Source organism: Lissotriton vulgaris, chromosome 1_1 (assembly GCF_964263255.1).
Source record: "Lissotriton vulgaris chromosome 1_1, aLisVul1.2, whole genome shotgun sequence".
In the NCBI taxonomy this organism is placed as follows: Eukaryota; Metazoa; Chordata; class Amphibia; order Caudata; family Salamandridae; genus Lissotriton; species Lissotriton vulgaris.
The window spans coordinates 1,820,127,675-1,820,143,791 of NC_141685.1; the positions used below are offsets into that span (position 1 = coordinate 1,820,127,675).

The 16,117-nt window shown below is 41.9% G+C and overlaps 1 protein-coding gene across 1 annotated transcript in view; it reads left to right on the top strand.

Moving 5' to 3' along the window:
* C1_1H12orf42 (chromosome 1_1 C12orf42 homolog) overlaps positions 1 to 16,117 on the top strand; it is a 1,726,734-nt gene that overhangs the window by 1,327,012 nt on the left and 383,605 nt on the right. The window contains exon 11 of the mRNA XM_086933179.1: positions 489 to 752. Within this exon, the coding sequence (XP_086789305.1) occupies positions 489 to 752 (264 nt within the window). The remainder of the gene's footprint in view (positions 1 to 488; positions 753 to 16,117) is intronic.

Below are 16,117 nucleotides of genomic sequence, written 5' to 3' on the forward strand. Positions count from 1 at the left end.
AGAGAGAGTACCTCTTCAGCATAGCATTGCGTTTTTTAAAAAGCATGTTTTATTTTGCACTACAAACATTCTCCTATATACGGTGTGAGAGCACAGCTGCAGTGGGAATTGGACATTGCATGATTTGTACAAGAATGCATTTTATAGATTTTAAAATCAATAGACATATCTATATAGACATTTTATTAAATTATCTTCTTTTACCAAAGTGCAGTTTCTGACTTGAAGAATCATAGGTCTTATTAGAGTTGGGCTGTATTACAAGTGGGTTCTATCCTGTGGCACTTGTACTACCACAGAAAGGATATCCACCACGTTTTGATAGAGTATTCCATCCACCAAACTCTAAATAAGCTCCATAGTTCCTTTTGGGTATGTGCCAGGCATTCTAAAGTGCATAAAAAGGGTCTCCAACAGGACAGTATAACAAACATAGACTCGCTCTGTCCTCTTGTAAACTTCTTAAAAACGCCCTTTTGCTCTTTCAGTGTCGAAGAACGAACGAGATTTTCAGAAAAGAGAAGATGGCTGTCACATAAAAAGTGAAAAAGTCGGGGAAGCCATCAGAACCCCACCAATGAACAGAAGGCGCCCTCTCAAACTGGATGGCAGCATGAGACAAGTGATAGAGCATCAGCAAAAATCTGAGGAAAAGAGGAGACGTGCATTGCAGATTTATTCTAAACTGCGGAAAACCCAGACTCCTGGCAATAGAGTGGCTGAGCAGATTAACATTTCCAACTTTGAAGACTGTAAGTTATTTTTTGATCCTCTCCGTTTTGTTTACAGTGCACATATTCTAATAGTTCTGTGATTTGTAGAGATGTAATCATACTCCAACTGAAAAAAACAGAAAGTACACCCTAACCTAAACATTGTCCGGAAGGAGAGCAGTTATTGACCACTTCAGCTACAGATAAATGGAGATTTGCATGAATTAGCAGCATAACATGATATGAACCATGTTACAGACTACTGGTGGTGAAGGGGGCCTTCAGGTCCCGCGGAAAGGAGGTGTTAGGTGTAAGACTGCAACAAGGGCAAGCAAGAAGGAGCCTGGTTCCAGCCGCTGGTGTATTTCTGTAGCTTGAGTCCCCCTCAGCTTCCGTGACAGAAGATGCTCCAGAATGACCAGAGGAGACCATGGCTTCCCTCCTCGGCAGCTACTGGAGCGTTCAATGGTGCCTCTATCACACTTCTGCATACACAATGGAGCAAAAGAGTGAAACATAGCAAGGACACCCTCCACTCAACCAATAATGTTATGCGAAAAAGCCCTTGGTATGGCACACACATAAAAAGAAACAAAATCACTTACCTTCCACTCGCCACATCGCTCACTCACCACACTTCTTGACTCAGCCATGCGGCGAGCGCAAGGTAAGTGTTTTTTTATTTTACTTTTCCTATCCTGTCGTCTGAACAATTTGCCCCTACCCACCCTGCCCCGCCCTGCCACCCCACCACTGTTACCTGTGCAGGTCGAGCCTGCAAAGAGCTTCAGTAATCTGTAAACACAGCCATAGACTGTGCCCCGTTCCTGGGTTCTGGCCCCATCCACAGACTGGCCATGTGTCCCCCAGCACACAGACAGTAAGCCGGTGCCAAGCATTCTCTATGCCCATGTGCCTGCACCCCATCCCTGTCGGCCCACCCACCCCCACGCCACCGAGAAACCTATGAGCTCCAAATAGATCTGCTGAACTTTCCAGTTGGGCAGTTTCATGGACTGGCTAGTGTCACCTCTCATGGAATCTCTCCGTTAAGTCCTACCACCCACAAAGCAGATGTTATGACGCCAAGTCAAGTCAAGTCAATTTTATTGTATAAAATTATTAAAAAATTATTACAAAAACATTTCTAAAAGTTAAAAACACATATGTAACTATTACTTATATTAGAGTCTGTTGATCATATGAAGAATAAAATGAAATATATTTCAGTTTTTTGCTATAATTCCATGTTCGGCTTGCTGTAGGAGGGATTGGGCTTTCATTATATATTTAACCCCCCTACATGCCAACATAGGAGATGAACCATCTAGCCATCGAATTACTGCTTGCCTACATGTCTGAATGTTCAATTTGTTAAAAATGTTCTTTAAAAGCCATCTCCTCAAATCATTAAGCGCCGGGCAAGCACATAGTAAGTGAGTTAATGATTCATTTTGATATCCACATAGACGACAGTGAGAGTCAAGGTAACGATGTTATGACGCGCATCGGCAGGTGCGAAGTGAGGACACGTGACATAGTAGCAGTGGATTTACCCCAGCATTGCCCATACATTTGTGATAGGCTTTTTACAATGACATGACAGAAACATCAGTTAAGTGGTGTACCTGGCACAATATTATGTGGAACTCCAACCTATAAGACCGCTCTGGTTTTTAGAGAAAACAGGCTTCATTGTATTCTTATGCGCATTCAAAGTAAAATATTCTTGTGCTATTTTTTCATGCCAGGTGACCCTATTCAGGATGTAACCATATACATTTGTCTAACGGCTAGAGCGGTGGACCTCGAAGCTGGGGAACCGGGCAGGAATCTCAGCAGGGACGCTTAGCATCCTGTGATTCTGTGAAAATCACTTAACCTGCCACGCGGAAGAAAATGAATGCGTTCATCTGTAACACAACGTGTGCTCACCTAGAGCGCTCTGATAGCTTCGGGTCATCGCGCTCTATAAAACTCCCCTAAACAAGTGAAAGTAGTAATCTCTATTTATCATAGCAATGATTGTCAAATATTGCAAACAGCTGTTTTTAATCACTTATACAAATAACTCCCGACGGCAACTATAGGAAATTGTTAATTATTATGTAAATAAGTAAAAAGGTGTTATTTTTAGTTTTAATCTGAGAGTTTAGTAGGTGAGATGAAAAAAGTGTGTGAAGAAGAAATGCTCAAACCTAAACAATGCAAGCCCTGGATATTGTAACCAAGTAAAATCAGAACACACATAGACTAAATAGTACCCTTTACATTAGGTCTCTCAAGAAATCTAGCGGACATTGATTCCCTGTGGATGTAAGTGAGGGTTCTGTTTGATGCTGCACCCCTGAGGGCTATTAAAAGGAGACCAAAGCGCCCAGGCACAGATGCAGACTGTTCGACTGTGTAGAGCCCAAGGAGGGAATGGGCTACACTGGCCCACCTTCCCATAGCCTTTGGAGTGGGTGCCGTAGGAACACCGTGAGGGTTTATTGGCCCTTATCTGCCCTCAAGCAGAGCGATGAGAGCAACAGGGGAGAATACCCTGTCTCGTTGTGGCAAAGGTCTTTGCAGAAGTTAGAGCCTGCTGCCGGTGCATAGTCCCACCAGATGCACTATAAGTGATAAACACAGCACAAATAAACCCCTCTGTGTCACTATCAAAAATACATATTGATAAAAAGTGTATGGCGAAACTTTTTGGCAGAGTCATTATTAAAATGAACTTTCGGAAAGACTTTGAAAGATTGTGGTAATTACTATGGAAAAATGTTTTAGACCGACAAGGTAAATTGCACATAAAACAACTACACAATGTCCCCAGTGTCTGAATGACCTAAAGGGTTGACATCTTGTGGATCTGGATAAACTCATAGTACATGGACCAGGAAACACAATTAAATGCATTCATGGATGATTTCATTTGGATATTCTATATATAGCATAGTTACGACGTACATCTATAACTTTATTTACCCTCGATGGACGTTTATTAATTTAACTCTCACTGCGATCTACACATACACTGTGTGAGAGGAGGATACAGAACTTTAATTGCCAGAGACGCCTAACGTAGCCCAGGGTCATACAGCTTTCACGGAGACACTGTCTCGAAGATACATAAATTAAGAGGGATTTATGAAAAAAGAAACATTGCTCTCGGCTAAAACTTGCCGTGGAATTTGGATGTATAGGGAAACAAAGCAAAACACTAAACAATTTACTTAACAAAACTTCGTTGAGAAGGGATGTTGCCCGGGGAAACTGATGTACATCATCAGGGCCCTGCTACTACAGTGAGACAATTCATCTGCATGAAAGAATGGGGTTTATGTACAAGACTATACTGAACCTAAATAACCTGGCGACATTGAGGCAATGTTTCAGTTTTAAGAGAATTAGAGTTCTCTTTCCTTTTTTTCCAAATGGTAAGACCCATCTTTTCTATTTTTATTTATGAGGTAAAATATATTTTAGATTGTGATAAACAGAATGGGCAATCTAATCTGTTTGGATTTCTTGCCCGTGAAATATATACTTTTGGCAGTTTCAAAATAGATACATTTAATGAAGGTATATAGAATTCAGAATTATTGCTGAGGTTAGTAGCAATATCCTCATAGAAACTCAAGAGTCTATTTTTAGAGCAAGTTTAAACAACCAAGTATTAAACAAGTAAGTAAGACTGCTTTTCAGTTGTGAACATTCTTTTAGGAGTTCATTTCCCCAGAAGCTAAATAGTATATGCTCAAGAAAGACTGTTGAACTTGAAGATTGCCACTCAGTCACACAAGCTCTGGGAATCAGTAAACTAACACTTTAAGCCACTCGTGATCCGGTTTCCAGGAATGTAAGAAAGCCACAACCTTTTTGTAAAGCAATGAAGAAGTCTGAGTCCTACCAAGGTGCTTTGAGTGGGAAGGAGGTTTGCCCAGTGCCCTTGCACAACCCTGTCAGGCACAGCCAACCGTCTTTAAATTCGGTTGTTCTGGTAGACTGATGTTATGGGCATTACTTTTACTCTAAAAAAAACACTGAATGTTGCTCCTGCCCACTCCGGCAGAAGACGCACGCACAACAGCCGAAGGCCAATCGGCAGGGCTGGAGTTTAGCAAAGGATTTGCCCAGAGAACATTAGAAAGAGTGAGTTCGCGGGAGAGGGGTGTTTCGGTGGGGAGATTGTTGGGATAAATTTCGCTCGATATTATTATTGTACCTCAAATGCTTGTCATCGCAAGGCTGGCCCTAGGGGGATGAAGCCCTTAGCCAGAGACCCATTGTTCATATCCAGTAGTGGCCGCTCGTATTGCAAAATGGTGAAGCTGGTGGAGGGGGAACACAAACAAAAAAAACTGAATTATAAACAAAGAAAATAGCACTTATCTGCTACAATGGCTACCGATCCTCACATCCCATCCAGGAACTGCTGCACGCTTCGCAGGCTACCAGCTCCCAATCCCAGCACTGCTCTCTCATGCTGGGAATGCTATTCCCAACATGTGAGCAGCAATAGTATTGGTCTGAGCGCCTCAGTTCATCGCTCAGACATAGACTGGGAGCCTTTGTTGGTTCACCACCCAGCTGTATAAAACAGCTCGGGTTAAGAAATGCTAAGTGCGCACAATGGTTTGGCCGGCCCAAACCATCATATTCACTTGGCAGTGCCCACCACTCCCCCCTCCTCCCTTATGCTGCAGCGTAAGTATAGGAGGCCAGGCCCCACCCTCAGCTCGCAGCCTGTAGGATGAATAAAATGATAATAAAAATGTTTTATTATCATTTTATTTTTGTCCTTTGCCTCCGCTGGCTCTGAGTGAGGGGCGACGCTCCTCCCCCATTACAGAGGAGCTGCCCCTGTTCATATCACTTTCATTCTATAATATAAACACAGAAAAACAAATTTGAACCATAAAAACACTGAAATTCTCCAGTTATGGTAAGCAACGCAACCATAATTCATCTACCACGACTGCTCATGATTTCACACATTATTCCACAAGTGATATAAAAAAATCCACATCACTAGTAGCATCATATATATGACATCAAAATTGCCATCATTGATGACATTACTGGTAACATCGCATATCATAATCGGCCAGGCCCAAGGTTTGCGCTGTGTGCAGCGTCTCATTTATTCCACTGTACTGGCATTTGGTCATGTGCAATGGGGATTCTGAGTAGAGCATATCTTTCTGGCAGTCTGTGTGTTGGGACACAGTGTAGAAATTAGCCCCTTTCTTAAGGAAAAAAAATGGATCAACTTTAGTGAAGACATGGCCTAAATTAATGTGTCATGCCCACAAATGCTGCGGTTTCTATCAATGTGTTCTTTCGTTGGCACTCAGGTACACAGCTTCAGCCTCCCATAGTGATTAAAAACGTTGGTCCTCTTTCTTGGAAATGGCGGCTTTTCTTTGGCATGCCGCCACAACATTGTTTGTAGTCTGTGTATAATTCTGAGCTTCATTTGAACCCTGGTACAAGTTGTGGTTTAGAATTCCAGTTGGTCCTCATAAATGTTATCTAAAATTGGTATCATTTAAACCTTTGATGACTGCATAATCTTAGTTGTGATGCTGCGGAAGGGGCTTTACAAAATTCTATTATCAGGACCCACATTTAATACCTAACAGACCCTTTCATGCTGCATGAGTTTAAAACATGTTACCAATTTCTATTATCTATATGGTCCTCTCTCCCTCTGATGAATCTTGTAGAGTTGACAGGGATTGGCAAAGGATTGACAGAATTCTAACTATGAGGACCTAAACAAATAAATAATTCATTCAATATAACCAATATGACATTAATAAAGACAAACTCTGATTACTTATCAATATGCTTTTATCTAAATTAATGCTCATCAGGCACAATACAGCTTGAATCGTATATTATCACACAAGATAATAGCAATACAGTAATTCATAATAACATCTCAAAACTGTGCCAGAAAGTGGATAGGCAAAGAGATAAAAGAGTAAAGAACATTTGCAAATTAAATGAATGCTAATTCAGAATATCATGCAAACCTAGAAATAACTATAGCACAATATGCTAATAGTCTGGAAAGCTACTTTACGGCTAAAAGAGTAAGCTGTGGCACCTTCAAGAAGGTATGTGGAGCAAAGACAGAGAGTCAGGATTCAGCAGAACAACAGCCAGCCAGTTAAGTTAGGAAACAGCAACATGGCCCTCTCTTCTTGCAAAGTCAAAATCGTTCTCCCAAGCCTGCCTAACTATAAATACTAACACTAGTATTTATACCCTAATTCACTAAAGATCCAACCCCCCATGTATAAATCAAAAAAATCCTCAAATCCCATTGGACTAGGCCAGGGGTGTCTGATCACTCCACTTCCAGTGTACGTAACTTTCAACAGTTCCTTTTTCTTTTGAGACCTTTCGTTATCGTCCTTCAGTATGGGAAACTCCGATAATCTCTTCCGCAGCTTGCACATTTCTCCAACTCCCTAATGTATCAAACTTGCAGCATAAGTGTCCACATACTCTGGTCGGCAAGGAAATTCCACCCATAACGTTAATTTCTTCCTCCACACAGCCTTGGCCCTCATCAGGAATTCACAAAGGACAAAATACATTTCTTTGCAGCCTACGTTTTAGAAAGCAAATTAAACCTAAAAAGACACTTGAGGCCTTTTCTGCAGAACAGTAAAATGTGCTCTTGGAAAAAAAAATACACATGTGATTATCATTGTGACTACAAAGCTTCACTATGAATGCTTCTATAAATGCTTTGCATTTCTCTTCATGTTATGTATAGTTTGTGAAAAGAAAATATCATGTCTCTTTTAAATTTATGGCTTTTATCATTATTTTCTTTGGTTGTTATTCCTGCATTAATCATTCACATTTGCGGCCTACTACACAAGCAATGAAAATACAGATTTCTCTTCAGCACACATTTGCCTAATTACATTTTTTACACTAATAATTTTCACACAATTTTGTTAATAATCCACACAATGAGTACTTTGACCTGAGCAGGTTTTATTTTGCAAAAACCTGCTCCATCAATCCCACTTTTGATGGCGACTTAAGCCATCATAAAAAAAACAAAAATCTGATTGTCATCAGGTCATCATTCTACCTAAAAATCAGTAGTTTTCTTCAGTTTCAACCTAACCCCATCTATGTCTTTAACTATTTCATAGTCTTGTCTTCGAACTCTATTTCTTCTCTCTTTCTCTTTCCTGCTCTTCTTTTGTTCTCTAATGTTTGTTTCTTGCACTTACAACATCTATATATTAATATCAGTGCTAATATCCCTGTAGCAACTGTAATTTTTGGTGTTAGTATTCTTTCTAGCAATACCTACTGAAGAGAAACCCTTACCAAGTCTCTGCCAAACACCTTCAACCTTCAGTGCAGTTAAATGTTCCCATAAATGCGTAATATTTGTAATATATCCTTCTAGGTTCTTACTTTTGTCAGAGAAATATGTGCAACATTGTTGAATTTTTAACATGCAACCGACTCCTCCCTCTTTTGCCAATAATACGTCAAGAGCAAGCTGATTTTGTAAAACCATAGATCTCATAGACTCCATTTCTGTATCAATCATTAGGAACCCACCAGCAGTGTCTGTTCATAAACGATCAACCACTGTGGACAATTTTCTAATTTTATGTGAATTCAGGATTACTCCAGCTGAAGGCATCAATGCTCCAAAAATATCACCCACAATTTCCACAGCACTATTTCCCCTTTTATTTCAAGTTAGTTCATTTTTCTTTTCATTGGTTCCATGTCTTTTGTCCATAGGATAACCTTGGGAAACATGATTCCCATATATCAACAGCCATACCAACTTGCAGGTAACCTATAATAGGCATTCTGACCACACACATAATATATACCAGGAAAAACAGGATCTGTACCACCTTTTATTCCCCAACACCCTGTAATCAGGAAAGTATGGTCACATTCACTAGAACCAATGAAATAATTATTATGGTCAGTTTTCTGTCTAAGTAAGCCAACTTTCCCCTATGGTGCCAATCCAGAGACACAGCAGCGCATGTCTCACCCTTTTTGTAATTCCCTGCTCTAATAGCCCAAGGACTTCTATGGAACTTTTTCTCATCAGCCTTTTTCTTAAAATTCCTTCTCCGATCTTCCACTAAATTTATGAACTCAATCTCCTCCTGACGCAAACCACAGGTTAAATTATTACGATGTGCATACACAGTATCTATTGTTTTAGTAGTATGGAAAAGACTTGTCAATACACTACACGAGACTCCGTATGTTATAGGTAGGTAATGATAGGTCACCCCATCAGACACAGATGACGGTAATTGCATGCACACCTAACAATCTCTTGCATCCACAGTATCCACATACTCGTAAAATAATTTAGCAAAGACATTTAACAAAAAATCATCAATGAAATTATCTTGGTTTAATAAATTATCGCCTGTTAATTTCTTAATGTTAGTCTGTGGATCTTCTTTAAGATTTTCCCCATCTATTTTTTCACTCACCAAATTATTAGTAATGTTATTCTTCATAGAGTACATAAAATAAGGCACAACAACAATTACTGCTAAACAAACAAGCATCATTAGTTAGACACAAATAAAGCAAGCATTATTACAGCTACTTTTAAAACCTTGATTTTGATACCCAGCATCTTAAAACGTTGCCCTTGCCATTTTATTGAAAAATCAAAAACTAAACTAGAATTAAAAACAAAACAAAAAGATGTATAAGATGTATACAGTGTAAACATGTGTAGTGTATCCAAGCACCTCTTTAAGCCTTCTTGCTACTCCCCTCTCTTTTTTTTATTTAAATATTTCTACAGCCTTCAGCTGAGTTCCAGCTTAATTTTCCTGCCCCTTTTTAGAACAGTTTTTCAATCTTCTGCACCGCAATTTTTGACACAGTTATTAAGGGTGGCTTATAACAGTTCTTCCCACTTGTTTCAGCAACAGTCTTTTCCTTACAATGATCTGTAGAATGTTATGTTATGTAATGTTATTTATTCTTGTAAGACGCAACAGCTACCCGAAGGTTTCCCGGCGCCGCTTGACAGGAGTAGAAGAAGGATTGGAGATCTATTGATTAAACAGCCAGGTTTTTAAGCCCTTGAGGAAATGTCCTTAGACTGTTTCATTTTGAAGCGGCAAGGGAAGGGAGTTTCACTTAGAGGGGCCCAGCCAAGAAAAGGACTGACCCCCCATTCGCGGCAATCTGGTCCTAGGGACCGAAAATTTGGCCTGAATGGCAGAGCGGAGAAGGCGCGGTGGTACGCAAGGGTGAGCTAAGACATTTAGGCATTGGGGAGCTTTATCCAATTTGATATTAAACATATAGTTCAGGGCTTTGAATTTAATCCGATTTTCCACCCTGAGGCAGTAAAGGTCCGGAAGATAGCCTGAAATGGGAGCCATTTTGGGAACCTGGCAGAGCAGCCTAGCAGAAGCATTCTGCACCACCTGTAGTTTACGTACCACATCCTTATTGGCTCCTACATATAGGATGTTGCCATAATCTAATCTGGAAGTGACAAGAGCCTGGACCACAGTCCTTTGAGTAAAGTAGGTTGAAGCCACCTTCACTGCTTGGTGCTTCATTGATAGTTGGTCATCAATGAGAAAGCCTAAGTTTGGGACTTGGTGCTTAGGCTGTGGCAAAGCCCCATTTCAGAGGGCCAGTGTTGAGGGCCCCAAAGATCTTTATTATTACCCAAAATTAGTGGATGTATGACGGTACAACGCGTATCGTCACAACGCATACCTTTACCACGCGGCCGTGAGAACGCAAGTCGTTACCACGACTTGCGTTGGGGGCGCGGATTTCGAATAGTATAGTTTACTATTCTCACACCAGTCCCCGTGGACCCTAGGGAAGGTGTTGGGATAGTAAATTAACTATTTGTAATCCTTTAGCGCCCTCCAGCGCAAGTCGTGGTAACGACTTGCGTTGTCACCGCCGCGTGGTAAAGGTACCGCGTTGTAAAAACATCGTGGTAAATGATGTTTACCAAAATTAGCACTTCCGTCTTTTCGCCATTGAGTTTAAGCAAGTTGGTTTGCATCCAACTTGCAATATTCCGCAGTCCACTCTGAAGAGAAGATGACTTTGACGTTTGCTCAATAGAGAGAAAATGATTTGGGTGTCATCAGCGTAAGAGAAAATAGACAACCCAGCATCTTCAGCAATGACAGCCAGAGGCCTAACATAAACATTAAATAGTAGGGAGCTAAAGACATTTTGGAAAAATTCGTCAGTAATGAAATAGGCCGAAAGTTGGACAGTTGGGTCGAGTCTGCATTAGCTTTTTTTTTTTAAGTGGTAGTACCATAGCATGCTTCCATCTGGGTGGAACAGTTGCCTCCTGCAAGGAAGCATTGAGTAACTCCATGATTAGCTTCAAAGATGGTAATTCCAGCTTCTGCAGCACAGTTACAGGAAGAGGTTCTCTAGGAGAGCCAGATTTGAGACTGTCAAGAATCATTTTAAAGGATGTTATATCATGGAGTGACCAACTTTCCAATTTATAAGTGGGCTAGAAGGTCTGACATTCCAGCTGGTCCATATTTATTTGCGCGGCAGGAGAAATCTCAGTTTGCTGAGCAGTGTTCACTGACTTGGCATTCAATGCTGAATATATTTTTTCCACTTTGTCAAGAAAGAATTTAGCAAGATCTTCGCATTGTAGGTCAGTCAGCACAGGAGTGGTGGATTGAATAAGAGCCCCAGATAGTGCTTACTAATTTGAACAACATTTTAGAACTATTCTGCGCATTTAGGTCGTAGAACTCACATAATCAGCTCGAGCAATTTTGCAGAGTTAATGATAATCTCTTTTGGCCAATTTATATGTGATTCACTCCTCCCGGCAGTGGCGAAAGAGTGTGAGAAGGGAGTCTACAAACAACTTTCCAACTTTGTTGAGACTTCTCGTGCCCTCCACCCAGCCCAGTCAGGATTTAAGGCCACATACAGCGACGAGACTGCCCTTGTTGAGATATCAGAGGCTATCAGAGAATGCTTGGATGCAGGCAGCAGAGCGGCCCTGATTTTACTGAATCTCTCTACCGCCTTCAATACGGTGCCACATTGTCAACTTTTGGCCCGTCTCTCTAACATTAGAATCTTGGGTTCAGCTTGGGATTGGATTAAATAATTTTTAGAAGACAGAACACAGCAGGTATGGCTGCCTCCTTTTTCCTCAACCCCAAGAAAGGTGACTACGGGTGTTCCGCAAGGCTCCACTCTGAGCCCCCTTCTCTTCAGCGTATTCATCACGCCTCTTATCTATCTGGTGGAGGAACTGGGAGCTAAGATCCTAGCTTACGCTGATGATACTCAGCTCCTCCTTACATGGAAGGAAAAAGATTTGTCCCGGATTTAGCCAAAAATTGTCTTTCAGCCATTGTTAGATGGCTTGCAAGGGCTCAGCTCAAATGCAATGAGGACAGGTCTGAGGTACTTCTATGTGGGTCTTTTCCTTCCCATTTCAGGGAAGACCTTTGGCCTGCAGACTATCCCAGACCAAACTCAACGGGCAATCCGGTGAAGAATCTGTGGGTCTGGTTTAGTGAGGACCTCAGATTCGCACCGCAGATAAAAAAAACTGTCCGGAGTGTGCTTGGCACACTGAAATTACTTGTAAAATTACTGCCACTGCTGCCCAGGTCGGCTAAGGAAATGGTCACTCTTGCCCTAATTTTGGGACGTATCGATTACGGCAATGACTTGTATATTGGCTTTCCTGGATACCAGCTGAAAAAGCTGCAAACTATTCAAAGCGCGGCAGCAAGAGTGCTGCTTGGCATCACAAAATATATTTTTTTGCAGCCTATGATTCTGGACAAGAAATTAAACCTAAAAAGACTCTTGAGGTCTTTTCTGCAGAACAGTAACATGTGCTCTGGGAAAAACAAATACACATGTGATTATCATTGTCACTACAAAGCTTCACTAATAATGCTTCTATAAATGCTTTGCATTTCTATTCACATTATGTGCATTTTCAAAGAGTTAGTGAAAGGAAAATATCATGTCTCTTTTAAAATTATGGTGGTGGTCGCATCATATTCTCAATGGGGGTACTACCGCATTACTGGCAGAGGGTCCCTAGGCCGGCACGATGGCAGAGGGACAGAAGTTCTTCCGCCATTGTAATGACCCCTTATGTTGCTGAGTTTGCAAGCAGTGATAAACAGTCCCACTCTCATTAACTTTGCCCTATATAAATATGACCCCATTTCTAAATTGTTTGGTTCATTGGGCTCCTCACCTCTACCTTGCAAATTAAAATAAGAACACTGTGTCATCTTTGGAAGTGAATAATCATTAAGAAATTTTATATGTGGCAAACTTGATGCAGGTGAGCAATCCTGCTAGTTTTACTTCCTGGAGCTGACCCAAAACCTTTTTCCATTAATGAATTTTGTACATTACTGCGATGTACAAAATTCTTTGATAGACCTGGAATAAGAAAAACAGCATCCTGGGATGCTCGAACAGTCCCATCACTTTGTGTGTTTTACATGGATCCTGCATAAAGGATGTTTTGCTCTGCAGATTTGCCTGGGCATTTATGTTCAATTCCATGCTTTAGCTTTTTGTTGATTATGCTTCTCTTTGTGGATACAAAACCTTATTAAAGGATAGTTTAAGTTATATAACGTAAAAGAAATGTTGAAGAAATATACAAATTCTATTAAGAATTTCTTTTGAAGATATAATATGGAAACGATTTTCTCGGTGACATATTGAAATTCATCAGTCATGGTCAGCAAGCAACCACTACATGATCTTCAATGCACTGCTCATGACTTCACACATTGTGTCACAAGGATATAATCCATGACATCAGTATTGAAACCACAAATCAGTCACAATGACAAAATTATTTTTTTAAACTAGTTTTTCACTGCATCAACTTGGTAGCTAAATTCTAGACAACCAGTCTAGTTTTATTCCAGGAAGAAACACGCTGCTGAATATCTGCCGTTTGGCCCTATGTCATCCAATCACTAGAGGCCAGGGCCGAGCAGAATACCTTGGTATTCCTAGATATCGAACAGGCGTTCGTCTAGCTCAGGTGGGAATATCTATGGCAGGTGCTACTAAAAATAGGGATCGGTTTGGGGTTTGTTTACTGGGTGAGACTCTTTTATACTCAAACGGTGGCAAGGGTCCGCACAGGGCACTATGTCTCAGATGCAATGTCAATAGCCATGGGGACGTGACAGGGGTGTCTGCTTTCCCCCTTGCTGTTCATCCTGGCGATGGAGCCATTAGCGTGCCATCTCCGTACGGTCCTCCAGGGGCAGGGTATTCAAATCAGGGCCTCGAACATATTGTATCACTGTATGCGGATGATACACTGGTGTACCTGCGGGAGCCAACCCACTCGCTTCAAATACTGCTGGGGGCTCTGGGATAGTTTGCTGAGGCCTCTGGACTCTATGTCAATAATACTAAATCACAACTATATCCGGTTGGGTCGGGGGCTGAAAGGGGCGAGGTCCAACTTCCAGAGATGAGGCTTCCATGGGTGTTAGCTATGTTGCGCTATCTCGGGAACTGGATAAGTAGGGACAGAGAAGTTTTTATCACCATAATATGGGGAGGATACTTAGAGGTCTACGAGACAGTATTGACTTCTGCAACACGCTCAGACTCTCATTGATGGGGAAGATCGCCTTGATTAAAATGGTGGTGCTGCCCCGATGTCTATACACAATGCAGGGTTCCTTCTTTGAACTCCCACACCAGGTATTCAAGGACCTCGATGCAATGCTTATACAACTACTGTGGAATGGAAAATGCTGTTGGGTGAGCCTAGAAGTCATGAAACACACTTGGGGGAGGGGCGGTTTGGAAATCCCTGACCTTGAACTTTATTATTTTGCATCCCAATTACAGCACGCAGTGGCCTGGCTGGATACGCACCCTTCCTGGGAATGTTTGCTCCTGGCGGACACAGATGGGGTTCGACAGTTGGGCTCGCTCCTATGGCACACAAAAGGTTCGCTGGGAACAATGTCCTCCACTGGGTGGATTGTTGGTTGCCATCTGGGCCAGGGTGGTTAAATGACTTATCAAGGTGCGACTGTAAGCCCAGAGGCAGTCTTTTGGCTGATGATGCCTTTCGCTCTGATAGAGCAGGTCATGTCTAGCGACAAATGGAAGGTGGGAGGCTGTCTTATGCTGCCGGACCTCTATCCAGAACAATGGTTCATAACATATCAAGAAGCGGTACACTCTTTTGAGTTGGGCTCAGGGCAATTCTTATAATATGCCAAAATAGCAGCAACGGCACGATGTTCAAGGCCCACATTCCCGGAAGCCCCTGATCACACACACACATACCTTGGTCACGATGATTGCCATGGTGAGAGGACGGAAACTTGTCACCCACCTGTACAGGGTGTTAAGGGAAGACAGAAAAGGCGCACCGCTCAAAATAGAAGGTAGATGGCATGAGGTAAGCTCACAGGAGATTATACCATGGGAGTGGGGATAAATTCATAGGGGTGTACGAAAGGTGGGGGTTTCCAATAGATTTAAACGGATACAATACAACATGGTCCACATGACATACCTCTTGCCTAAGCGCCTACATACCATTGATAGTTTCAGATAACCAAGGTGCCCCAGATGTCATTATGCTCTGGCAGATTTCCCACACATGCTTTGGTCGTGTCCGACGATGCAGGTATTCTGGCAGCTATCCTAGAGGATCTGCACAGAATACCGGGATGGAGGGTTGCCTTAGAGGTGCGTACTTGCCTCCTTAGATTGATTCCCCGAGACCCTAAACGCAAAACCCGCAGGAAGTTCCTGGTATTGGGGCTTGTGACAGCTAGGTGGCAAATAGCGATCCACTGGCTGGCACAGCATGGGCCGCTGATAGAGAAATGGAAAGCGGACCTGTAGGAATGTGCAATGGCGGAGGAGGGGGACATACATAGTACTAGGATGGATGCCAAACTCCCGGAAGTGTTGCAGGCGTGGGGGCTAATGGTCCAAGAGATAGGGAGAAGCTCCCTCAAATCTACACAGACAGTGTCGACTGGTGATAGTTATGTGGGAAATGAATCTCCCAGACAAGGGGAGAGACGAGAGGATACCCCTGATTGAACTAATGTTAGATGGACCTCTAGGTGGGTGGGTCCAGTGAGGTGAGGTCAGAGGGGGGTCGGTTCTAGGTTTATATGATTACCAATGACAATGATCCTATTAATTGTCAGTTCGGTAAGCACTTAAGAGACGGCCCCAATTGGATAAATTGCTGATGAAAGGGGACAATACTGCTTGTTGTTCAGAGTTGTCTGTGAGATATAACTGTTTAAACATGTGAAGTGTATCTTAAAACCAGAATAAAGAAATTAAAAAAAGAAAGTGTGTGTAGTAGG